General features: G+C 38.7%; 1 protein-coding gene across 1 annotated transcript in view; it reads right to left on the bottom strand.

The window, feature by feature from the left end:
- Positions 1-27,967, bottom strand: part of ITPR2 (inositol 1,4,5-trisphosphate receptor type 2) — a 520,896-nt gene that overhangs the window by 96,274 nt on the left and 396,655 nt on the right. The window contains exons 46-48 of the mRNA XM_047787348.1: positions 12,013-12,120; positions 5,293-5,485; positions 1,615-1,740 (exon numbers count right to left, since the gene is read on the bottom strand). Coding sequence (XP_047643304.1) covers positions 1,615-1,740; positions 5,293-5,485; positions 12,013-12,120 — 427 coding nt within the window. The remainder of the gene's footprint in view (positions 1-1,614; positions 1,741-5,292; positions 5,486-12,012; positions 12,121-27,967) is intronic.

The raw sequence follows: 27,967 nt of genomic DNA, 5'->3' as shown, positions 1-27,967 counted from the left end.
AGTTTATGCCTCTATTCACCGGGATATTACAATCTACTCTCAGCATTCTGTGCGCAGATGATAGGAATTTATCATTTCATGCTGGACTTCTCTCCTCACAAGAGTTACATTCTTCTCTGCCAAGAGGGCTATCATCACTAAATGAGACTAACACAGTGAAGAGAGGGCTGTTTCCACTTCCTGCTGCATTTGCAACTTCCCACAATGGATGGCCAAATGTTTGCTATGTTTTCATCGCTGTTTAACTCACACATGTACTCCACTGCCAAATATTCTTCTTTTATTGGCACTGGCGTGCTTCTAGAAGAAAAATCTAACCTTTTTATGATGACTCAGATTACACCAAAGGTTAGAACTTTTGATATCTGCTATCTATCTGCAACGGACCTTTGAAATAGCAAATTACTCCCGTACTTCCATTTCTCTTCCTGCTTCCCTCCAGTTCCTTTAAAATAAGCTTAAATACCTCTCTCTCATCATACTGTCCTTTTCACTGAGCTTTCCTTTGTAGTATTAATATTTACCTTGCAACAACAACAGCAACAGCAACTAAGCTTTATTGAATGCTTACTAGCTGCTATTCTAAGTGCTTTCTCTACAGCATCTCATTAAATTCTCACAATAACCCTATGAACAGATGAGATACAAAAGGACCACGTGGTTATTATTTGCTGGTATCTCACATCTTGTCCTCTAAGCCATTCTTTCAACACCCATTCCCAAGTTATTCACCTGATTGTATCCAAGCCTATGCCAGAGCCACAGCAACGTGGGATCCGAGCTGCGTCTGCAACCTACACCACAGCTCACTGCAATGCTGGATCCTTAACCCCCCAAGCAAGGCCAGCAATCGAACCCGAAACCTCATGGTTCTTAGTCGGATTGGTTAACCTCTGAGCCATGACGGGAACTCCCTGTATCCAAGTCTTTGACATATTCATATTCCCATGCACTTCTGCCAGATTTATACAAAACTTAATTTCCACAGTCCCACTCTTTAGCATGCCTCTCTCATTATTTTCCATTTCACTTAACATGGGATAATTTCTAATCTTTGCTTTTGCAAAACTCGATGTATTATTAGTCTAGTAACATTAACTTCATAGTCAATACCCTTTATGCTCTATTATTATATTCCATCTTATGCTGTACATTTAAAATTTTTTTTTCATATTATCTGTAGGCCCTTGTAGAAATCTTAGACAATACTGAAGGCAAAGAGAAAATAGAGCTTCTACTATTTAAAGTAACCACAATCAGTATTTTGGCATACATCTCTCATTTTCCCATATGTTTATATAATTGAGATGATACAGTATAAAAATGCTTTAGGTCACAAAATAGTTTTTTCATTGTCTTATTTGCCAGTATATAATATAGCTCTACTAGCTCTTCTGTGTATGAGCTTTTTGAAAAAAATATTTATATTGACCATAGTTTTCTGCCCCCTCTACTTACCATCAATCTCTACTTCCAGTGAATAAAGAAAATTTATTTAACCAGAATTAAACTATTATAATTGGGGGGCTCTAAATAGTTAATTAAGGCAGGTATCCACAGTATGGTTTTTAGAACTCTACAATATTTATCATTTAGCGATAGACAAGTACTTGCCTTCATCTCCATCATCCCCAAAGGGGTAGAAGAGAGCCACAGCCAAGTTGATGAACACAGCCAGGTTGAAGGAGATGCTCCCCCAGAGAGAAATGTGCCTTGAGAACCAGAACAGGGCTGGGTTACCTAGTGGGCAAGAAATGCAGTGGGACAGAACAGAAAATGAATTTTGGTTTCCACACTGGAGCCAGTCCAAATGACATTTTACTTAATGTGTTTTTGTAAACTACTATAATAGCATGTTCGTTTATTGATTTATTGACATATTTTTTATGGCTGCACCCATGCCACATGCAAGTTCCTGGTCCAGGGATTGAATCCGAGCCATAGCTTTATACCCAAACCACTGTAGGAAGGTAAGTAATTCTGCAACTCCTAGAGGTGGTTAGAAAAGATGATTCTAAATTAATTCTCTTTAATACATCCTTAAAGTGGATTAGGGGTTTAGCAGCCACCTGGGGCCCTCTTTTAATGGTATGGTCTACACTGCTGTATAATTTAGTAGTAATATGGATAAATTGGTCTCATTCTCATATCTTAAAGTCAAATTAAAACCCAAACCCCTCGCACAAATATATCTCTGGTGAAAACTTCTATGATACAGTCATAGTTGCCTGAAACCATGAAACTTAATAGTGTGGCACAGCACTGCTTACTGGGAACTAGTGATTTATAACACTAAGTTTTAAACCTTTAGGCTTCCTAAGAACTTTTTGGATTTGCAACACCAGAAGTAAATGAAAGATATAATAAGACCTACCGATAAGTGGGCAAGGCTTTGATGAATATTTTCAGAAATGGGATTCTGTACTGTCATCAGAAATCAATTAACAAATGCATCTACTGAATACAATTTACATTAACCAAAAATCACTTCTTTTCACCTCTCCTAAAAAAACTGAACAGCTATGTAATGCATATAAGTTTGACACGTGACTTATTCAGGTCTTGCTCATGCTGTAAGTCTTCATACCTTAACATCAGGTTTAAGATATTGGCGTTAACTGAGAGGAAAAAGCACATCAATTTTCAAATCAAAATTTTAAACTTTCCAAATTATGTTATGAGAATTCCAACACTGAAGTAGGCCATGATTAGCCATGGCATTTAGCAGACTAATGTGTCATAAATTGTAAACATCTGCATCTCCATCATTCCTGAATTAGGAGTCCTCATTTTAAAAAGCAGAATATTAAGACAAAATTAGAAGATGTTGATACATGTATTTGTAATAACAAATCCATCAAATGAATTAGATTCTGTCTATAACCTCATCATAAGCTGATTCCAAATTGTAAAAGTAAACTGTATACCAGAAATTCTTTTAATATCTGTCTTTTGATAAAAGACAATATATTTATCTGCAAAAGCACAGGTCCCACAAGTCCTAGTTCATTATTCAATTTACTTTCAAATTGAGTTTTCATATGTTTTGGACACACCAAATTTTCTCTGAATTCCATAAGATTCTACACGGTAAAATGCTAAGGGAGAATAACTTCTTTAATTTTTTCAAATATTCTGCTAAGAAAACCTGATGATGCATGCTACAGTCTTATATCCAAAGATGGCATGTGTCAAGCTCAACCAAATTAAAAAAACACAGTCATTGAAGTTCCTAGGAAACTAAAATGATGAAGCTTGGAGATCCTGTTGTGGTTCATCAGGTTAAGAACCCAACACAGTCTCCATAAGAATGTGGGTTTGATTCCTGGCCTCACTCAGTGAGTTAAGGTGTTGCTTGAGCTGTGGTGTAGGTCACAGACGCAGCTCAGATCTGGTGTTGCTGTGGCTATAGCATAGCCCTCAGCAGAAGCTCTGATTCAACTCCTAACCTAGGAACTTCCATATGCCTCAGGTATGGTCATAAAAAGAAATAAAATGATAAAATAAAATAAAATAAAATAAAATAAAATAATGAAGTACTGCTGAATGAGGTATTGAGAACATACATTTGCCTGTCTGGAAAACTTTTCCCAAAGACAGAAAAGACCTAATTAAAAATTTTCCCTTATTTTTTTTTGAGTGAATAATTTTTTAATATGGTAATTTTAAAAAATTGTTATTTCCCCGATACAATTTTTTTTCTACTGTACAGCATGGTGGCCCAGTTACACATACATGTATACTTTTTTTCTCACATTTTTATGCTCCATCATAAGTCCATCGACAGATGATTGGATTGAGTGAAGAATTTTTATTTAAACCCTCAGAAATCAAAGAGGACCAAATGGTGAGTTTGAGTACCATAACAGAAAATCTCACCTAACTGTTCCATCATTCAGAGAAATGAACAATCCCAAATGTGACAAAACTCAAATTTTCATGTAATTGTTACAAATGAATATAAACGAATTAATGATTTTATCATAAGCTTTCTTTAATCATATGAAAATGTATGGACTTTACATGACCTAACAAAAGATATGAAAAACTTAATGAAGCACAATTCTTTAAAATTTCTCAAGCTTTTTTTTTTTTTAAAGGATGCAGAATGTACTTGAAATGATTAAATAACTTCAGATGGTTTTTTTTTTTTTTTGGCCATATCAGCAGCATCGGAAAGTTCCCAGACCACAGATAGAACCTGAGCCACAGCAGTGACAACAATGGATCCTTAACCACCAGGGAACTCCAAGATCATTCTTTTTTTCACTGCTAACTGTTTTAACATCAGCTTAACCCCCATGCCGGATATTCAAATGATCAGCTTTTTGAACTAGAAAGATCATATAAGACTAGGAATTAAGTAAGGTCCCCTATCAATTTTTGTTAAAAATTCATGGTGTTCCTTACCTAGGAAAATAAAATTTACTTTCAACTCGAATTTTTTTTTTAATTTTAAATTTCAATATTTACAAATACACTTGAGACCTGAGAAATAAGTAATGGGAACTGAATTATGGTAACTTTAAACTGTGACATTATAACCTTGCCCTATTTGAATATAAGGGTCACCCAATTTTCACTTTGCTTTGGTGAGTTCCAGATATGTTGAAAGAAAGAATAACTTTCAGGGAAAACATTAAACAACCTACTCAGTCATAAATCACAGAGAGGAGAGGGCAAGCCTGCTTGTGTCGATGGATGATGTCCTGACATCTCTCCATCCCATTCACTGATGGTCAAGGCCAGTCAGGGTCTATTTGTGGAGTTCAAACCTGCAGCTGTTTCACGGCTGAAATATCCAGCTGCAGTCTCGGATGTCATAATATTTATAAAAGTATAGGATCAGCACTAAAAGGCTATCTAATTAGTCAGAGTTTTCTGTTTTCCTTAAGCCGCAGGTGTCTTGGCTCCAGCTGTAGATTGAGCTGACTTTTTTTTTTTTTTGTCTTTTTAGGGTTGCACCTGTGGCATGTAGAGGTTCCCAGGCAAGGGGTCTAATCGGAGCTGTAGCCTCCAGCGTATGACACAGCCACAGCAATGCCAGATCCCTAACCCACTGAATGAGGCCAGGGATCAAAACCACAACCTCATGGCTCCTAGTCGGATTTGTTGCTGCTGCGCCACAACGGGAACTCCCTGAGGTGACATTCTTAAGCCTATACGTGATTTCAGTAACATCAGATGGCAAGAAATTAAGAACCAATTTAAACAAATGCTATCATGTATCCCAAAGTACCTATGTATCAGTCTTTATGCTCAAAATGAACCATTTCAATTTACCGTACTTACTCCTGATTTTCTTCTGCCACTTCATCTCATTGTAGAGATCCTCTGTTTGGTGGAAAAAGTCGTTCACTTTACTTCCTTGTTCATCCCTTTCTGTGGTATTGAACACACGACACTTGGATTCTCGCGTGAGGTATTCACATATATTGGGGACAGGAAACACTATTTGTTCCATGGTCCTATCGTGCCGAACAATCTGAAAACACGAATTTGCGTTTGTTTCAGGCTCTGGACAGTCTCAGGCTATTTTCTGTTCTAGCATGAGTTTATTATTGATATTTCATGAATTCAGTTATGAAAAATTATGCCAACTTAAAGTATCTGACATAGTCCTTTACTGTATGACTTTACATTTTCCTCTTTAAATGAGAGAGATTAACCGCCCATTGTGTCGTCAATATTACACTGTGTTATAAATAATAAAACCCCAAATCTTTAGTCTTTCTGGATTAGCGTTAAACTCTGGCCACCCATTTTTATTTTCGTGAAGCACATCAGAGAACTAAGGGAGTCTTAACTGGCAAGTGATTGGCTATATAACCTTAAGCAAAGCACTTGGTATATTTATATCTTGCTCTTAGCCTGTTCTTCCTAAAAAGGGCTGTTGGGGAACAAATGACATACTCAACATGATGTGCCCTGAGTCCTACAAAGAAAAATGCTTTATGTCATTAAAACGTTTTCCTATTCATGGCAAATCATATTTTTTTGTAGGTATAATATCCATTCAAGCATATACCCAGATGTGAATATTCATTATTTTGAACCTCTGTTATTTAGTATTTGAAATAGTTTAATCCCTTTAGGCAAAAACGAAATCAAACCATGGTAAACATTTTCATACAGCTTCCCTATGTCACAAGGGTTTGAATAGACTAAGTCTCAAATTCATATTATATACTCTACCTAGCCTTCAATAATGAATCAAGATTGATTTAGGCCAAAGGAATCATTCATTTCCCTTTGATACTAACTGGTATAGTGATGAGCACATGGCCTAGTTCTGGAAAGTGAGGCATAAGGAAAAATACCCTGGGGTTGGGAGGTGCTCCCAGGAAACATTTTGCTTCCTGAAAAGACACAGAGCCTCAGGAGGCAAATAATATTACAACAAAAAATCAAATACACGGAGTCCCCATTGTGGCTCAGCAGTAACAAACCAGACTAGTATCCATGAGGATATGGGTTCAATCCCTGGCCCTGCTCAGTGGATTAAGGATCTGGCATTGCCATGAGCTATGGTGTAGGCTGGCAGCTTCAGCTCTGACTCTACCCCTAGCTTGGGAACTTCCATATGCTGCAGGTGCAGCCCTAAAAAGAAAAAAAGAAAATCGAATACACAACACAAAATCTCTTCTTTGCCTGTACCCTTTTTCTTTCTACTTAGAACAAAAGGTGGTCTTGATATTTGAAAGTCTGGCAGCCATTTTGCAACCATGAGGTGAGGTATCACCAGCATAGCAAGGAAGACCTAGCAGAAAAGATGGAAAATGTGTTTGAAGACATCACTGAGTCATTGAATCAATTATAAAACTACTGGTATCCCCGGACTTCCCATTCTGGGAAGATAAATATTTTGATTGAGGGATAATCAAATATTTCGATTGTTTAAAAAAACTGTCAGGCTGGTATTCTGTTACTTGTAACTGAAGCTATGCTAAATGCAAACTATATACTGGAATACTATCATAAAACAAAGAAGATAAAATTTGTAGTGACAAAAATTCATGATCATAGGTTTAAAAAAAATCAATTGTACAAAAGAAGAACTGGATCAATTTGGTATGGGAAGCAAGTACGTGAGGAAAAATGGTTTACTTGATCCAACAATGTCAAACATTTAAAAATATCTCATGGAGTTCTCATCGTGGCGTGGTGGTTAAAGAATCCGACTAGGAACCATGAGGTTGCGGGTTCGGCCCCTGGCTTTGCTCAGTGGGTTAAGGACCCGGTGTTGCGGTTAGCTGTGGTTTAGGTCACAGACGTGGCTCAAATCCCGCGTTGCTGTGGCTCTGGCTAGGTTGGCAGCTACAGCTTCAATTAGACCCCTAGCCTGGGAATCTCCATATGCCACAGGGAGCAGCCCTAGAAAAGACAAAAAAATAAAAATTAAAAAAATTAAAAAAAAATCTCAGAGTACATTTAAGAAATAATGTCTTGGAGTTCCTGATGTGGCTCAAAGGGTTAAGAACCTGACATAATATCCATGAGGAAGCAGCTTCAATCCCAGGCTTTGCTTAGTGGGTTAAGGATCTGGTGTTGCCACAAGCTGTGGTGCAGGTCACAGATGGCAGTTGGATCTGATGTTGCTGTGGCTGTGGTGTTGGCTCCAGTTGCAGCTTCGATTTGATCCCTAGCCTGGGAACTTCCACATGCCACAGGTATGGCTATAAAAAGGAAAAAAAAAAAAAAGAAATAATGTCTTGATTACTGTACGTCAAGGCTTTCAGTCCCTTTATGACATTATGTTTGATCCTGGTGATTCCATTTTTAAGGGGGCATTTAGAGACTGCAGAGATTACTGAAAGAGATGGGAATGTGTTAACCTTAAAAAGCCAAAAATTGATTCTTTTTCAATACACGTATTCAACAAATGCTTATTTAGCCCTTAGGTGATGATCCCTGTGAAATTCAAAGTGAAAAACCAACTCGAACCCCAATCTATAAGAGCTTGTAGTTTAGTAATCACAATGGTTCTTCAAATGTTAGAGTTATCCTGTTGACAGTGAAGCAAATATTCTAAACAGTGGGTAAACATTAAAGTGGGCTAGAGTACACTATTTATCAAAAAATAACTTTTGGGAAGTTCCCCTTGTGGCTCAGTGGTTAACGAATCTGACTAGGAACCATGAGGTTGTAGGTTCCAGCCCTGGCCTTGCTCAGTGGGTTAAGGATCTGGCGTTGCCGTGAGCTGTGGTGTAGGTTGCAGACTCGGCTTGGATCCTGTGTTGCTGTGGCTCTGGTGTAGGCTGGTGGGTACGGCTCTGATTCGATCCCTAGCGTGGGAACCTCCATATGCCGTGGGAGCGGCCCTAGAAAAGGCAGAAAAAAAAAAGACAAAAAAAAATAATAATAACTTTTGGGAGTTCCTATTGTGGCACAGCAGAAACGAATCCAACCAGTATCCATAACGATTCAAATTCAATCCCTAGCCTCGATCGGTGGATCAGGGATTTGGCACTGCTGTGAACTGTGGTATGGGTTGCAGACGCAGCTCGGATCCTGCGTTACTGTGGCTGTGGTGTAGGCCAGCAGCTGTAGCTCCAATAGGAACCCTAGCCTGGGAACTGGAAACTTCCATATGCTGCAGGTGCAGCCCTAAAAAGAAGAAAAAAAACAACCAAACTTTCTATTTATTAGAGTCATTCCAAATCAGATGTTTCCTCCTGAAGTAGTGAAATCACTATCACAGCAAGAATTTAAACCATTTTCTGCTTTAAACTATAAAGCAATTCCTCCTTGGATAGGTGAGAAGACCTGATAACCCACAAGGTCCTTCCTATTTCCCAGGGTCTTTGAGTCTATAACATGTAGACAAACTATTATTTTCAACAATATTCATTATTTTGGTTATGTTCCAAGCACAGACATTCTTTCTTTCATATTATCCTCCATTATGCTCCATCACAAGTGTTCAGTTTGGGAATTAAAAAGATGATCAAGACCAGCCTCTGCCTCAAGTAAAGGACCAGCGACACAGAAGAAGCTATCACTATTCCAACATGACATATGAAACCAACAGAATGATCATAGTGCTATGGCAGCACAGCAGCATAAAATTAATGAGTGGCTAAAGGAAGGAGGGGAGTCCTCTCTGAATAGGTCATAAGAGCTGGTCTTTGAATGAGCATCGGGAATGGTCAACGTGAAGAGCTGAGATCATCAGCCCAGACCACTCCTTTCAACCCTGAACTTGTATAGCCAACTTCTTGCATTCATCAAAGTTACCTCAAATTCAACTTATCCAAGAATCAACACATGATCTTCTCCTACATTTTAATTGCCAAAGCAAGGATCCTCCTGCATAACACTGATTTCTGTCTGTTTGTTCAACCCAGGAGCCCAGGGGGCAGCATTTCCCTCACCTTAACATGTGTGATCAAATACCAAGCATCAAGCCCTGTGCATATGTATGTGTGTATGTATAAATATATGTGTGTTTATTTTCTCCAATCTATTCATCTTCAATACCACCATCTCACTCTTTTCTTTCTTTCTTTCTTTCTTTCTTTCTTTCTTTCTTTCTTGCTTGCTTGCTTGCTTGCTTGCTTGCTTGCTTGCTTGCTTGCTTGCTTGCTTTTTAGGGCCTCACTTGAGGCATATGGAAGTTCCCAGGCCAGGGGTCGAGTTGGAGCTACAGCTGCTGTTCTACACCACAGCCACAGCCACAGCAGATCTGAACTGCATCTGCAACCTACACCATAGCTCACGGCAACACCAGATCCTCGACCCACTTAGCGAGGCCTGGGATTGAACCTGCGTCCTCATGGATACTAGTCAGATTCGTTTCCACTGCACCACTATGGTAACTCCTCTTTTCTATCTTCTCATCCCATCTTCCTGCATACCTTGCCCTGTTCTCTTTTCCAATCCTTTCTCCACACAACTTGAGTAATCTTTTGAAAAGAGCCAGCCCTCTCTTATATGCTTTCACCTTCCCTTCATTTAATTCTACCTAAAATCTGATGGCCAAACTTTAGTAGAGAGAAGCTTGTATTCAATCTTCAATGTAGACTTCATGGCAACCTTCGCTGTGAAATCGATGCTGATATTCCCCACGCACAGTTAATCACTATTTTCTCCACATTTCCTTGGCTTTTGTTTAGATACAATTATTACACTTCTGTATGTATATGTCATTGATAGCAAGTAAAGGCTCAGTAAACATTTACAGAATGTAAGTATTTAGAGCTACACCTCTCCTCACTGCTGGGAACCAATAAAAGTCCAGTTTCAACAACAGCCTCCATTTCTTACACACAAGTATTAACCCAACCACGACCTCTGGCTTACCTGTTATTCTACCTGCCCATTCTGCGTACCATTCCTGATATTTTTTTAATTAAAAAAAATTCTTTAATGATTTTTTTTTCCGATTATAGTTGGTTTACAGTATTCTGTCAATTTTCTACTGTACAGCAAAGTGACCCAGTCACACACACACACACACACACACACACACACATACACACACACATACACATTCTTTGTCTCATATTATCCTCCATCACAAGTGACTAGAAATGGTTCCCAGTGCTATGCAGCAGGATCTCATTGCTTATCCATTCCAAATGCAATAGTGTCATTTTCTATACTAATCATTAGCTCTGAACTTTGACTTCCGGGACCTTCCTCAGAATCTTCATGGCTTGATGATCTATTTGTATCAATTTCTCTGGCTTCTGGATTTTTCCAGCTTCCTGGTTCCTAAGCACCTGATATGGTGAGCAATGTTTTGGCTGCTGGTCTGGCTCACGGGTTGCCCTAGGTCAAATCTTCCCCTCGAAGCTATTAGTCTTTATCAATGTGAGCAAGGAATCCATTTGGGACCCAAGGTGATAATGCTCATTACTGCAAAGGTTTAGTAATAGTAAACAATAAGGTAGAGTGATTATCTATCCTGAGAGTTCATGGCAGTGATGCCATCATGCACTCTGCTGAAAACTAAGAAATATCTGCCAAAGTGAATGAATGAGTGAATGTAAATTACGAGTGACAGGCGTCAACTGCTCTACTCACTTCTGCCTGATTAGCTCTGCCAACTAGTGTCAAAACGATGCCGTAGCTAGTAAATGACAGCCAGATGGGTCTCACAACACATAATGATTAAGGCCATGTAGACACACACCTCCTGAACTGCCGCCGGCCCTTAAATAAGGTCTCATTGATGGGTGGTGGGGCTCAATTGCTATAGAGTGAAATGGAAACTGTTGAACCATTCCAAGTTCATGCTACTGATATGACAATTTTAGTAATGCCTTCTGTTTCTCCTACCCTTCTGAATACTTTCTTATACAGAGACCTCTATTTTAATAAGCCTTCCATAGTTTTTAAAAGAAACCATTTCTTGAACGATAGCATCTATAATAATCCCTTTTTTACTCAATAGTCTATAATAACCTATACGGGAAAAGAATCTGAAAAAGAATGAGTATATGTATATGTAAAACTGAGTCACTTTGTTGTATACCTGAAACTAACACAACATTGTAAATCAACTATATTTCAACGATTAAAAAAATAAACAAGTGACAAGAACATACTGGATAGCACAGGGAATTAGTGCCATTATCATGCAATAGCTTTAAATGGAGTATAATCTATACAAATACTGAATCACCATGATGTGCACCTGAAACTAATATAACATTGTAAATAAACGATGCTTCAATTTTTAAAAAATCCTATCTCTAAAATATCACCGCTTGGCAATGACTGATCTTTCAGGATCAAACAAAACAAAAACAAAAACAGCTTTCTCCTTGCAAAAGAGAATGTAGATACAGTTCTGGTCAAAAAATACAGGCAACTTTAAAATACGTACACATCCATTTCTTATAGATCTCTCCCATCTCTCCCTAAAAGTTGTTTTACTATCAACTTTTCCAGGTTATATCACTCGATTCTGCTTCATTGTGCTAAGAAACAATTACGAAAATAGTCTGAAAGGAAAGTAAACGTCTTTTCACAGTTGGTCCCTTTTAAGAAATAACAGATCGTTACCTCGATCTGCGCAGTGTGGTTGGCATAATGCTTTAAGGCTTCATCTCCATCATCTGGATCAGATCCTGGTTTAAGCATCTGCTGTAACAGTTTGTTGTGGCGGGCCAACTAGAAGGGAAAAGAAGGGAAAAAACCTTAGGGCTTTTTTTCTCCTTTCCTGGGGACAAACTCTGAAATTACTTTCTCCACTTGGATGCAAAGCTTCACGGTTCTGGGGTTAATGGCAATTAATTCCAATTCTGGAAATCATGTCTATTTGAAAGGTATAAACAGTGAAATCACCAGAGCAATCTCACATTTTTATTTGGCAATATACATTCTTAGCGTGAGAAGACTGTGTCATGCCTAGAGTAGGTATTCAATTACTATTTGTTAATTAAATATGTATCTTCAATAAATGTATAATTGTGGCAGCAAAAAGATACAAAATTGATACTCCTTATAATAAATTTGGATTACAAGGACATATAAAATAATCTGATGAACCCTGTGATAGTTCAGTAGGTAGTGGCATCAATACAAGTGGCAGCTTCCTATACACACATAAATGGGTATTGATATTTCTTGCAGCATCTACTCAAAGCTCTACAATTAGCAGTTTGTACTAAAGTCCTGTGCTTCTGCATATTCATATGTAAAAACGGATGCTTTATGAGTATAGATCTGTTTTATTGTAACTGAAAGTGACCATTTAAAACAAAAATTTCACCATAAATTATCTTAAATCGCTACTGATACAAGTAATCTTTCTCTCATTTGCATATCTATGGCATTTGTCTGCAAGTTCTCTCATTTTGTATATGACGAATACCCACTGCCTTCAGTTACCTCTTTTATGGTTGTCTTGAACTATCTCCAAACCTTTATAAGGTCTTTAACCTTTCAGATTTTCTATTAAGCCTCAAGTTCCCTGAGAGCTTCTAGTAACAAAAACTCTGCCATGTGATTCTTTTACTCCCAGAACGTTTCTGTCTCTTACTCTCTGTCAGGCACTATCCTAAATACTTAAGTACACGATCTCCTTTGATCCTAGTAAGAAATCCTGGGGGGTGTACTCTGATCATCCTCATTTTACAGATAGGGAAACTGAGACACAAAGCATTTAAGGGACTTGTCTGTGATAATGTAGCTTTCTAGCTAATAATAGAAACAGTATTGAATTCAAGCAGTATGGGTCCAGAGTCAATAGTCTAGTCAACAATAAAGAGTAATAATAAAATTTTGTATTATTCATGAAATGTTCATATAAATTGTGAGTATAAAGAAGGGAGAAAACTTTTAAACAATAATTCAGAACCCATAAAACTAAATAAACATGATCCCTTGTTAGTGATAATTTGGTTAACTATTCATTCCATTGATGTTGCTTTTCGTATTTGAAATTATTATTTTAGAACTAGCTTTCAGGGATATTTATAAATCACTCAAGAAAGCCATTTCCTGTTTTATATCTACATTTTATTTTTGACTCGAATGTGAATTATACAGATTTTCACCACACAACACAGTCATAAAACTTGTTGTGACTTGTAGGTGTTTCTAAAAATCTAAATGAGTTTCAAAGGGTAAAACTATTATAATCATGTAGGCATGTTAGCATATGTTTTAAGATATGGCCAGCTCTTAAAGGTAAAACTGGCCTGATTTGTTTAGAGATTGGATCTCCGGTATGAGGAGATAAGGATAATTCCAAGACTATTGACCTGAACACTGAAAGTTTAAAAATGTCACTTATGGAAAAATGCAGGAAGGAGCATATTTAGGCGTTGAGTATCAGGGCTTTGGTTTTGGATACATGAGGCTTTTCACATCATCTAAAAGGAAGTGGTATGCAGACTGTTGATAACATCTGTCAGGAATTTCTGGGCAGAGGTCGGGGTTGGAGCTATACATTCAGGAGTCATCAGTGTATGCCTGATATGGAAGATCATGAACCTTAATCGGATCCCTTAAAGTAAGGTGAGACAGAGACTGTGGTTTTGCTGGGTGAGGTCAACAACACACAAAAAAGAGAAAGGTGGAATTTAAGAGTATGCAAGGGAGTTCTCCTGTGGCACAGCAGGTTAAGGATCCGGCGTTGTCACTGCAGTGGCTTGGATCACTGCTGTAGTACGGGTTCAATCCCTGGCCTGGGAACTTTCACTTATCCTTGAGGAAAAAAAAAAAAAAAAAAGGAATCTTCACAAGGACTATATATGGGACCATGGAATCCAACATGACAAAGGAAGGAAATGAAGCCAGGAGGGAAGATGAAAGGGTGATAGGATAGACAAATTGTAGCTTCTAATGTGGATTTAAAAGTGGAATTTGGTGCTAGAAGGAAGTGCTTGTTAGGAAGGGCTGATGCTTGGTATGAGCTTCCTGAGAGTGCTGGGAACAGTGATTAGTAAAAATCAAGTGTCAGGAGAGTTTGTCATCTAAGCCAATTTATCATCTCACTGCTTCTCACACCTCCCCCACCACCCTGTCCCGGTCACCATCTTCTCGTATCTGGAGATCTGCAAATAGACTTGTAGTCTCCCAGCTCCACCCTTGTCTCCAGAGTCCCTGTGTTATCCTTTTCATCAGGTCCTGCCTCTTTTCTGCCCCATGCCCTCTGGCAGCTGCCGTCCCATTTACAGTCAGAGCCCAGTCTTCACCATGGCCAAGATGGTCCGCAGAACCTGGCCCCAAGCCTCTTCTGGACTCCCGTCCTGCTGCCCTTCCCACCAGCCACACTGGGCTCTGGACTGTTCCTTCGATCTGAGAAGCACCTTCCTGTCACAGGGCTTTTGCAGTTGCAGTTCCCTTTGCCCGGATTCTCTTCCTCCAGATCCCCGCCCTCTTGCTCCCTTGCCTCCTTCAGGGCTCCTTTCAAACACTGTCTTATCAATAATCTTTTCTTTTCTTTTTTTTGCCTTTTCTTATCTTTTTCTTTTTTATTATTCAAATGAATTTATCACATCTGTAGTTGTATAATGATCATAACAATCTGATTTCACAGGGTTTCCATCCCACAGCCTAAGCACATCCCCCCCCCCCAAATTGTCTCCTCCAGAGACTGTAAGTTTTTCAATGTCCATGAGTCAGCATCTGTTCTGCAAAGAAGTTCAGTCTGTCCTTTTTTCAGATTCCACATGTCAGTGAAAGCATCTGATGTTGGTGTCTCATTGTATGGCTGACTTCGCTTAGCATAATTTCTAGGTCCATCCATGTTGCTAAAAATGCTGGTATTTCGTTCTTTTTCAATAATCTTTTAAGGACCTACTCACCCACCTCACCCAACACATTTAGCCACATTTCCTGCTTTATTTTCCTCCATGGCGATACCATGGCGATACTAATGGTCTGACGCAGCGTATGTTGTAACTGATCTACTAGTTATCTCCCCTTAAAGAAACTAAGTGTATGCTCTTAGAAAACACGGGCATTCGTCTGTTTTGTTCACTGCTGTACTTCCAAGGCTTAGAACAGTGTCTGATACACAGTAGATGATCAATACATATTTGTTTAATCAACTGAACATGAGCCTTTTAATCATAAATAATGGATAGTTTCCCAAGGTGAGACATTAATTTCAATAATTTTTTAATAAATTTATTAAAAAGATTTTATATTTTTCTTCAAGTGTAGTTAATTTACAATGTTGTGTTAGTTTCAAGTGTAAAACAAAGGATTCAGAATATAAATATGTTCTTTTTCAGATTCTTTTCCATTATGGGTTATGACAAAGTTTGTTTTCTATATTCATAAGTTCATTTCTGTTTTCTAAATAAATTCATTTGTTAAAAAAAAGCTTTTACTTCTTTATAGTCACTTTATAGTGTCAAACTGCTAAAATCATTTTAAGAAATCAATAATGCTATTTTATGTAATATAATTAATAGTACAAATCTGCACCAATAATTTTCATTTCATCCTGCTTAAAAGAAATATAGTGGGGACACTTTCTTTTCTTTTCTTTTTTTTTTTAGTAGGGCCTTTTTCCTTCCTTTAGTCTTAATGAATGATGCTACACTTGTCTTGTTTGATTACAAATAAGGGGTACGCTAAAAGGCACTTTACAAAATGCCTAAGCTTCCCTTCAAATGTTCAAACATTTAAAACAATATTTTCATTCATGATTATATAAGTATTCTATACATATCTTGGAAATTCTGAAATATATATTTAAAAAAATACAAAATAGAAGTGATTGAATCATTTTTTAGATTCTTAGTAACTGATGGCTTTTCCTGACTAAAGTCGCCTGGTTTTTTTTCCCTTGTTTTGTGTTCAGATAGTACCCTGTACATATCTAGTTGGTATAATTTCTCATATTATATCTTCATAACTATTATTTTTCTTCAATAGGCTGTAACATCCTTGATGAAAAGTGCCTGGTCTTACTCACCTCTACATTCTCAGAGCCCAAAACAGAATTTAGAACATCCACAGACAAAAGCAAATATTGGTTGAATCAATCAAAGAAAGGGTTAGGTATTGACATTCGCTATACATTTAAGTGAGCAAGCCCTCATAAATCTCAGTAAAGTATCCCTCTGTTTTCTCCTTGATGAAGAGAGAAAGGCTAAAGAAATCTGATCAGAGGACAACAGAATTTCCAGTGTTTGCAGAAATAAAATATTTTAATTTTTTGTATCATAGTTATTTATATACTTATATGTCCTTTGCTAGATCACAAGCTATTTGGAAAGGAAAAGACTAGACATTCAATAAGTGTTGAATTGAGCTCTTTATGAAGCAAGGATAGCATTCCTATTAAATGGACAAAATACCAAAGAAGTAAAGAGTATCTCAGGGATTCTGAAATGTGTGAAAATGACTGATATCAATATAGAGTTCTTTTGGTCCAAATTTACAGCTTGCTAAAAGCACAGTACAAATTCTCAGAGACCAATTAACATATGCCCAATGGATTTTTAAAGAAATATTTAGTTCCCTATTTATGCAATTCTATTAAAAACATCAATGTAGAATGGTCACACTGCCCACCAGAAACAACAGGCTCTTCACTCCAGCCACACTTTGTTTGCTGTACCTGCCATGTACCTTTTCAGATGACATAAAGAAAGGACAACAACCCCAGCATCCAAGGATACAACGGCATCATTTAGTAGTATGTGCCTTGGAAACCAAAGGTGAAAACACTTGCTAAGTTTCTGGACAAGTATAGCACATCTGTCAAGAGCCATCACAGTGAGAAATCTAATTTAGGTCCTAATGAAAAACCAGAAAACAGTTAATTAAGATAATCAAGGAAAGCCATATCACGATATCCAACTTTACTTGACAGGACTCTCACTATAGTATTCAGCTGATCAGATGTCATGGCATAACACAGTCTGGGAAACCAACCAACAATCAATATTCGTAACAGTGAAAGCCTGAGCATGGGCAACAGCACTGAATGCTAAAAGGGATGATGTCATAGGTGGGAAATCTCTGGGCTCTAGAAATACTTGTAACCCACAACAATCTTAGTAAGGCAAAATAGTAGCAATTGTCTTATAATGTGATGTGGATATGGGATTACATTTCTCATACCTGCCTAGTAAGCGATGCCAAAATTATTTTACCAATAAAGAATTCTTATTAGTCCATTATTACAGAGAAACTAGCCTGGAGGTAATTTCTCATCTATCATAACAGTAAAGTTTTAAAACAAAATGCAAGGTAATTTGTGGGCAGATAAATGTATATTATATATGTACAAAGTGCAAGGTAATTCATAGGCATAATATATATTATTATTATATATATTAAATATATACATAATATACATATAAATATTATGTACACATATATTTTAGTGAGGAAGGGCTCTAAAGCTTTGGTGACGGGTTAGCCTTATAAAAGAATCAAGACATCTCCCATAGCAAAAGACTGCCAGGAAGGGCTAGAGATTCTTTTATTGCCTGTTGAAAAGAAAAATGAAAAGAATGTGCCTTATTGTTAATTATGACATATGTGAAATTTAGTTAAATACATATAGAACACTGGCAAAAAACAAAAATACGTATATGTATATATACATGCTTGTAAGTATAAACCTTATACATAAACACATATAACAGCAGGGTCTTTGGCTAACACTGGGCAGTTTTTAAAACCCAAGATTGAGGTATAAAGATGACAGACTTGGGCTTTTCATTTTTAGCAGCATCCCTTATTAAACCATTTCTGTCTTCTTTTCATCAGGACTGCAGTGTTCATTTCAGTTTGGATCCAAGAAAAAAAAAACCAAACAATTGCACTTGAATGTTATTCAACAATAATTATTCTTTGGCACTTCTCATCTGTGAACTTTTTCATGTGAGCTCCACTTTTATTAATTGGTAAAACTGACATAGCTACTAGCTTTCCAAAGACCACAAAGTGAGCTAGAGTCTGAAGTCAGCATAATTGCCTTATCTGCTTAGGTTTGGTATACTGCTTTTATATCGAACATTCTTCTTGTTTGAAGCAGAGGAAAATCAGCAGAAGAGGGTACACACTAAGGTTTTGCCTATTCTAACATGCTTAAAATACACAAGTCCTGTATTTTCAAAATGTCTATTTCTCCACAATTTGGTGATTCTGTTCTTGTGCAAAGCACAGAAATACTGTAGGATTAGAGACAAGTAAGACATTTCCTTCTTTTAGGCAACCTACTTTCTAGCTGGAGGAATTAAAATTAAAAGAGGGAAAATAAGGGCAGAAGTAGAAGCAATCCCATCTGATTGGTGATACTAGGAAAGGAATCACGTAAGAGATACATTTGATAAAGGTTTTAAAGAATAGATACAATGTCCACAGGTAGAAAGGGGAAGGAGAGGATGGCATGAGGAAGCTGTCTATGTAGAGAGTAATCTGCATGCACCAAGTCAGGGAGGATGGGTAGCAGAAGACAGGACTAGAATATGGAGCCACATTAAACAGCCATGTGAGGAGTCTGCATAGAGAACACAGCTGTGGGTTGAACTGTGTCCACCAAAAAGATACATTCACAATTCTAGGGTCTTCGCAGGTATAATGAAATTAAGATGAGGTCATATTGGATACAGTGGGTCCCACTCAACGGCAGGTGTCCTTATAAGAGGGAAATCTGGACACCCCCCCACAACACACACACACAGAGGGAGAATGCCATCTGAGGACAGGAGAGACAGGAGTGATACAAGCCAAGGAAAACCAAGGACTGCCACGAGAAACTAAGACGAGGCATGGAGGGATCCTACCCTAGAACCTTCAGAGAGATCCTGGCCCTGCCAACTCTTTGATTTAAGACTTCCAGCCCCCAGAACTCTGAGAGCATGAAAGCCTGCTGTTTTCAGCTTTCAGGTTTGTGGTAATTTGTCATAGCAGCCTGGGGAAGCTGTCTTAGTCCGTTCAGGCTGCTGTAACAAAAAATACCATAGACTGGCTTATAACCAGAAACTTATTTCTCACATTTCTGGAGGCTGGGAAGTTCAAAATCAAGGCACTGGCAGTTTCCACATCTAAGGAGACCTCACTTCCTCACAGTTGGGTGTCTTTTCATTATAACCTCTTTGGTGGAAAGGGCAAGGGATCTCCCTGGGGCTCCCACCATCAGGACCTAATCACCTCCCAAAGCCCCCCCCCCCCCCGCCCCCAACACGATCACATTAGGTATTAGGACTCAACATATGAATCTGGGGAGGGGATTCAAACATTCAATCTATAGCAAAAGCTAATGCAAATACAAGCCATAAAGGAATTTTCTCTTTGCTGTAGCAAGACAAACTGAAATCCTTACCTCTTCTTTTTCCTTCTGTTAGAAAACGAATGGGGGGTTAGAGAGAATCCATGTCAGAAAGGTGCCATCTGTCCAGAGCTGCTCTCAGGACTATGACATCCTTTATAAAGAAAACAGAACAGAATTCCCATTGTGGTGCAGTGGTAACGAACCCAACTAGTATCCGTGAGGGTGTAGGTTTGATCCCTGGCCTTGTTCAGTGGGTTAGGACCTGGCATTGCTGTGAGCTGTGGCATAGGTCGTAGATGTGGCTTGGATCCCGAGTTGCTGTGGCTGTGGCGTGGGCAGCTGTAGCTCCGATTGGACCCCTAGCCCGGGAACCTCCATATGCCACAGCTCTAAAAAGCTATATAAATAAATAAGACCAAAGAGGAAAGAACTTTCCTTCTAGCATATGGAGGTCAGGATTATTCTATTAGGAGTAGAGTCAGGGATGGACTGGGAGATAGGGATTGGCATGTGCACACTGTGGTACATGGAATAATTGGCCAATGGGGACCTGCTGTAAAGCACAGGGAACTCCGCCCAGTGTTCTGTGATTATCTTCATGGGAAAAGAAGCTGAAAAAGAATGGATGTGTGTATATGCATAACTGAACCACCTGGTCGTACAGCAGAAATGACCACAACATTGTAAGTCCACTATACTTCAATAAAACTTTAAAAAAGAAGGAGGAGAAGGAGAAGAAAAGGTTTTCTCACATGAGGCAGTTCAGTCATGTGGTGTGGTCTCAGAAAACAGTTACCTTAACAGGAGGTGTTTGCACTAAGACAAACTTTAGAGAATCAGCTTCAGGCCCTCGGGGTAGACAGGAGCACTTCCCACCTCAGGCTGCAGAAAACCCTCATTAATACTCAGCTCATGTCTGAGGTTAAGGAGTGAAGGGGACCTTGCCCAAGGAGGAAATGGTGGCTTTTCCCAAAGGAGGGAGGTGACAAAATTAGAGAGTTGGGGGAGGGGTCAGGTGAGGAGGAGAGGAAGTGGGGCGTGTATCACAGATGGGCTTTGGGAAGCAGAGGAAAGTAGTGATTCGCCACCAAACAGTGCCATGGAATGGATTATTTGGGAAAAGTAACAAATCTGTCTTTTTTAAACTTTTTCTTAACTTTTCAAGTTAATTCTTGTTCTTTTTTCTCTTTCTCAAACTTCCCTGTTCCTCAGTCAAACACCGTTGTCCATATGATCTGGAGGAGAATTTGGATTGTAACCAGAATGAGAGAGAAAAAAGGCAATATTCATTTTAGTGCATTTCCAATCAAGCTCTTGAGAATCTACAGAGAAAGCCTCCCCCCAAATCATACAAATGAACTTATATACAAGATATAATATACAAGATATAGAAAACAACCTTATAGTTACCAAAGGGAAAGGGCAGGGAGGAATAAATTAGGACTTAGGGATTAACCTATACACGCTACTATATATAAAATAGGTAACCAACAAGAACCTACTGTATATAGCACAGGGAATTCTACTCAATAGTTCACAATAATCTATAAGGGAAAAGAAACAAAAAAAATGTGTGTATAATTAAATCACTTTGCAGTACACCTCAAACTAACATAACATTGTACATCTAGTATACTTCAATACAAACAAATAAATATTTTTTAAAAAGAAAGTGTGACCAAGCGGAAAGCTGGCCACAGACAGGAGAGAGAATAGAGGGAGAGTTTCCTCCTGAGAAATACGGTTTGGTGCCCTTGGAAAGAGGTGGAGCAGACATCTGAGCACCTTGCCAGGCAGCTGTGGAGGATTCCAGGACCACCAGCCCACAGGACCCCAGACCCAAAGGAAAGCATGAGATTGCAAGATTGTTTTCCCTTATCCCTGCCACACACACACAACCACAGGGAAGGAAGGACTAGTCTCTCTGCTCCTGCTGCAGAACTGAAGGAGAGACCCTGGAAAGTCAGTATTACCCTACTTTAGAGCATCGTTATCCAAGGAGTTCAAAAAACATAGCTTTTACTTACTCATATCTGAAAAAAAATCTTTATCGTTCTTAGTGATCATTTTATTATTTCCATTGTACAATGGTGGCCAAACTAAGATAAAAATACTTGAAAAATGACAAGAAATTTGCCAATTTTTTTTTAAACTCCTCATTTCCAGATGGTCTAGACTCCCATTCATTAGAAAATCAGCAGGGTCTGTCTGAAATCACAGTAAAATCGATACAAGATCTTTAGTGATTATATAAATAAATTTTTGATCGTTTAACCCTTGAAGCAGGGCAAAGGTGGGGGGAAGGCCAGAAACAATGTTTTCTTTGTACTAAGGTTTTGATGTAAAGCATAACGAATTGTTATGATGAAGAATCTAGCTTTTCTACTGACTGCTGATATTCATCCTAATATAAAGGCTCTTAAAACGTGGTCCTGGGCCAGTAGCATCAGCATCACCTGAGAACTTGTTAGAAATGCAAATTCTTAGGGCCACCTAACTTTCAGAGTCAGAAATTCCCCAGGAGATGGGGGAGGGGGTGAGGGTTGGGCAGTCACCTCTTAACCGGACCTCTAGGTGATTTCAATCCTGCTAACAGTGAAAAGCCCTCTCCTTAATACATTTCATCTTTTTTTTTGGCTGCGCCTATAGCATGTGGAAGTTCCCAGGCCAGGGACTGAACCCACGCCACAGCAGTAACCAGAGCCACAACAGTGACAAGGCTCGATCCTGCATCTGCTGAGCCACCAGGGAACTCCATGTTATTCTCTGGACAGAAAAATCCACCTTTTTGTAATCTAATACTAAAAATAAAAGAAGTAACTGTTTTAAAAAGGACTTTTTTCCCTTTAAAAGCCTATAAGAAAAATGTAAGCATTTAAGTACTTTTAACAACAGAAGTTTACTGCATAATTAAAATTGGGATCAGACATCAGATATATAAAAAGTATTCAATTTAAGTTAATTAAAAAACTGGTCACTTATCACTCATAGCTTCCAATTTCGGAGCTTACTTTGCTCTTTTAAAAAGATTTCTGGGAGTTCCCTTCATGGCTTAGCGGTTAATGAACCCAACGAGGATGCATGAGGTTGCAGGTTCAATCCCTGGCCTTGCTCATTGGGTTAAAGATCTGGCGTTGCCACGAGCTGTGGTGTAGGTTGCAGACGTGGCTCAGATCCCATGTTGCCATGTCTGTGGTGTAGGCAGGCAGCTGTAGCTCTGATTTGACCCCTAGCCTGAGAACCTCCATATGCCACGGGTGCGGCCCTATTAAAAAAAATAAAAAAAGATTCCTGTACTAAAACCCCATTAAGGTAAAAGAAAAAAGCTCATTAGAAGGTTTCTGTAATTACAATATCTAATACATACATTAGTTCATAAATTAGTTTATAAGTTTATGTTCATGAGTAGATGAATAAAATTACCTTCAAAAACAAGCTTTTCCCTAAAATTGTTCATCATATTTATTCTTTAGTTCCATTTGTTCAACTAAAACAGGTCATCCTTTCTTCTACCTCAAAACTGTAGAAGCAAAGTAGATCAGTTTTTATTGAGAATTTATCATTTTAAGGGAAAAAATGCATGTCATTTAACATTTTTAAAAATGTTTTTATTGTTATTTACCCAATGAATTTTTTTTTTCTCCTGTACAGCATGGTGACCCAGTTACACATACATGTATACAGTCTTTTTTCTCCCATTATCATGCTCCATCATAAGTGACCAGACATAGTTCCCACTGCTACATAGCAGGATCTCATTGCTAATCCATTCCAAAAACAATAGTTTGCATCTATTAACCCCAAGCTCTCAATCCACCCCACTCCCTCCCCCTCAGAAAAATTTAACAAAGTATGGTGCTGAACTGCTTCTGATATCGGTGTAAGAATATACATCAATATTTTCTGAATAACTAAAATTACAGAAAAATAAACTGTATGTAAGTAGGTAATTTTCTCTGAAATCAGTATTTCACAATAATATTCTGTATTAGTCACTATTGGCAGTGTCCTATTCAACACAAAATATTTCAGGGTAAGAAGCAAGGAGAGAAATTAGTTCTACATTTAATGGGATTTCAAAATTATTACATTATTAAAAAGAAAAAGAAGGCAGTAACTGATCTCTAGGAAATGCCAAAATGATGTACACTTGGAGTTTTTTGTAGAATTGATGAAAGACATTTCTTCAGACTATGTCTTTCCAATGTAAATAAAGACAAGGCTGAAATTTCTGGTTTCTGGTTCTTACTATTCTCATAAAGGAAGTAAAGCATTTCTTTAGACCAAGAGAGAAGAAAATAATCATACCTGAGTAGTTTCTTCAAGCATCTAGAAATAAATTTTCTGGATATTTACCATTATGTCCTCTCTGTAGTGATTTTTACGGTTTGTGAAACAGCAGCAGAAGAGAAGGATCTTTCGCCATAATAATTAAAATAATGAAATGTGAGTGTGAATTGCATTTATTTGATGTTAGTGTATCTCCCTCACTTAGAATATAAGACCAGAATTTTGTTTTGTTCACATTGGTTTCTAGAACAGTGTCTAGCACAGAAGAGCCCCTTAATAAATACTTAGTGAATGGGTGAGTGAATGGCAGGCATGGCATTTTTGTCTTTGGTTTTGTTTTTAGGATAGCCCCTGTGACATATGGAAGTTCCTAGGCCAGGGGTGGAATCAGAGCTGCAGCTGCTGGCCTGTCCCACAGCCACACCAACACTGGATCTGAGCCGCATATGCGACCTACATCACAGCTTGTGGCAATGTCTCATCATTAACTCACTGAGTGAGGCCAGGGATTGAACCTGCATCCTCACGGACAAACATTATGTCAGGTCCTTAACCCCCTGAGCCACAATGGGAACTCTCATAGAGTATTTTTATTTGTTCAATTTTTAATGGTAAATGTGTTTAATTTTCCGAAAGAGATTGAGATTTAGAAAATATCGAATTATACTTTGTGAATGTCCAAGGTGTCCTAATTCCTATTTCTGGAATAAAGCGGTCATTTACTTAAAACACAAAGAAAGTAGGAATGATAGCATTGCTTATCTCTTTAGGAGATTTCCAATTCCTTCACTATTTCCAGTGATTTCCTGCCCCCCCTCCAAGGAAAGCATGAAGGGATGAAGTCATCCCTTTGAGGCCTTTGGCCTCATTACAATAGGTCTTATGATTGGCTGGGAAAATGTAGAGTATCCTTGTTCTCAAAGTCATTGTTGGAGTAAGCGGCCTTATTCTCCATGCGGAGAGACTTATTTCTGGTTCCACCCCTGACCTTTGATGGAACACATGCAAATCACTTGACCTTTTTATGTCTAATTTATGTGGCTGGGCAGTAACAATAATACCTACAATACCATTATCAGAGAGAATCACTGGTGGATCTGTGCTTCTAATGCCCCAGACATTCCTCAGCCAACCGGGCTTAGTGAGGAGCACAGCATTACTATTCTACTCTCCTTTATAATAGACCTCTTCTAAGAATGACTCAATTGCTTTCTTTTGACAAAGCCATTTCCAAGTGGGCTAATTAAAGGCTTGGAATCATAATGATGAGTTCCACAACAGCTCTCACACCGCCAGTGTGCTCCAGAATCCAATCTGAAGTGTGTGGATGAGCCAGATGTAAAATCGGGGGGTGGAATATGGGGAATTAAGAAGAAGCACTACCAGATAATTTTCAGGAACTTTAAGCTCAATTGCTTGAAAGCATTTCAACTTCAGGTTTCTGCAGCTTTCTATTTCTGAGTTACATCAGACTGAGAAATACCGCGCTGACTCTAGCTTTAACTGTCTAATCAACAGCTGCTTAAAAAAAAGGTCAGCTTTTGTTAGACAGAGTGGTTCTCAAAAGGGAGAGAATTATTGCTCAAGTGAACTTCTGCCTTTCAAAGGCAAACCTAATAAAGGAGGAAATGAGGTGGCAAGGTGAATTTCAACTCTAAGTGAGGATTTCAGATCAGCTGCATCAAACTGAAAAGAGACAAAGAATTTCAAACAGACTAGTTTGTTACTTGTTCATTCTGTGACATCCAACACCTTTGAAATGTTACTTAGTCTTTCAGAAGTTAAATTACCTGGGTTCCAAAGGAAAAGACAAAGGAGAGGGCATATGCAAAGAAGAGAGAGAAAGGAGGAAGGAAAATTTAGAGACAAACTCATTTAGAAGGACTTGTTCTCCTTTCTTAAAAAAAGACATAGCTAACTGCCAGGCAAGACATTTAAGGATACAGGCATTGAACACAAATGTATAGACACTACAGACAAAGCTACTGCCGATATTATAATCTTCTTTAATGTTATATGAGAAGGTCATGAATTACCGGCAAATGCAATAATATTGTTAGATCCACGAAAACATTTTATGTACATAAAATGAAGACCCACTTATCCCAATCCCAAACAACAACAAAAATTATAATTTAAGCAGTCGTGAGCTAAATACTATGACTAGTGGGAGCCTTGTATGTTCATTCCAAAATACTTCATGAAACTATGGTGTGTGCCCAGTGAGTATAACAGCAAACAAAACAGAGCTCTTGCCTTTATGAAGTGGACTTTCTGGTCATGGGTGAAACATACACAGATGAATTGTCTATCAAAAGGGGGAAATGCTAAGAAGAAAACACAGCAGAAGATGGGAGTAATGAGTACTGGGGGGATAGCAGATGACCATTAAAAAAATTTTTTGGGGGGCTGTACCCATGGCATGCAGAAGTTCCCAAGCCAGGGATTGAACCCGCATCACAGCAATGACCCCAGCTGCTGCAGTGACAACATCAGATCCTTAACCTAGTAGCCCGCCAGGGGACTCGAGGTTGCCGTTTTGTATGAAATGATCAGAACATTGTAACAGAAAATTAAAAGGCAGAAGAAACAGTAAATTCAATGACACAAAGCCGGGTTATGTTTGCTGGCTCCAAAGCACACCCATGAGACCAGTGTGGCTTGAGTGGATGAGGAGGAGGGTGGCCAGAGAGACAGGTAGAGGGGGCATAGGGGTCAGGTCACACTGAGAAGCTTTTGAGGCCAATGCCAAGATTTGACTTCTGTTCAGAACCTGAAAGTATTAGAAGGTTGTGAGCAGAGAGGTGATGTAATCTGCATTGCATTTTTAAGGGTTCAGTGCCGCTACTGCGTTATAGAATACATTAAGGACTGCAGGGGTGAATGGATGCAGGGAAGAGAATCCAGTGCCTTTTGAAATTAACCAAGGTGAGAAATGGTGGTGGTTTGGAGTGGGTGGTAGTGAAGGATGTGAGAAGATTCTGGAATACATAGTGCAAGAGGAGGAATGCTGACAGAGAGGGCTAGACAGTAGGATTGCACAGTGGTTAGTATTACAGGCTCTGGACAGACATGGGTTCGAATCCCGTCCAAGAACCGTACTTTATTCATATTTATCTCAGAGGGTTCTTGTAGTGATTACATGAGGCATAGTACCTAACACAAAGTAAGTACTTGATAGCTGAGCAAAATTTTTAAAAAGTAATCAGGCAGATCATCAAAATTCTCCCAAACCATATTCCTAAGCGCATGCTCTGCTCTACGGAAAGCGATTGAAACGTTTGGTCGGGTGACAGACACAACCAGTTGGCATTTCAGAACAATCTCTTTGACTTCCCCATGGAAAGTGGATTAAAAAGGGATGTGACTGGAGGCAAAGAAAAAGGAGGTTGCTACAGTGGTCCAGACAAGAAGTGATGGCAGAAGGAGGAAATCAGCAAGAAAAGATGGGGCAGGTCTGAGAGGGGTCGAGCTGGTGGGCCACACTGTCCAGGTGGGGAAGAGGAAGGGTCAAGATGAATCCCAGCTTTCTAGCTGGATAACTGGTTAGAGAACCGTGCCACTCACGGAGAAAGGGAGTTCAGCATAATTCTGGGCAGAGACTGATCCTGTTTTTAAGACTGTTTCCCTGTGCCACCATAAACTCAGACTGCAATACACAAGGAGTTCCTTTGTGGCTCAGCAGGTTAAGGATCCAGCACTGTCACTGGTGTAGCTCTGATTACTGCTGTGGTGCATGTTCAATCCCTGGCCCTGGGAACTTCAGCATGCCATCAGCAAAGCCAAAAAAATAAGACTGCAATGCCTAAGAAAGCAGAATGTCAGGGTCCTCAGAAGCAGCTGGGAATGGCTTGGCTACCTGTCACCACCTGCAGCCTCACCACTGATCTTTTCCTGATATGTATGTTTAATTTATTACTTTGGAAAACATCTCCCTTTGTGTCAATGTTAAACATGTGGGAGTGATCAACTTTAAAA

The sequence above is a fragment of the Phacochoerus africanus genome, chromosome 7 (assembly GCF_016906955.1).
Source record: "Phacochoerus africanus isolate WHEZ1 chromosome 7, ROS_Pafr_v1, whole genome shotgun sequence".
NCBI lineage: Eukaryota > Metazoa > Chordata > Mammalia > Artiodactyla > Suidae > Phacochoerus > Phacochoerus africanus.
Note: the sequence above shows the minus strand (reverse complement) of the source record. Positions and strands in the feature narration are given on the sequence as shown.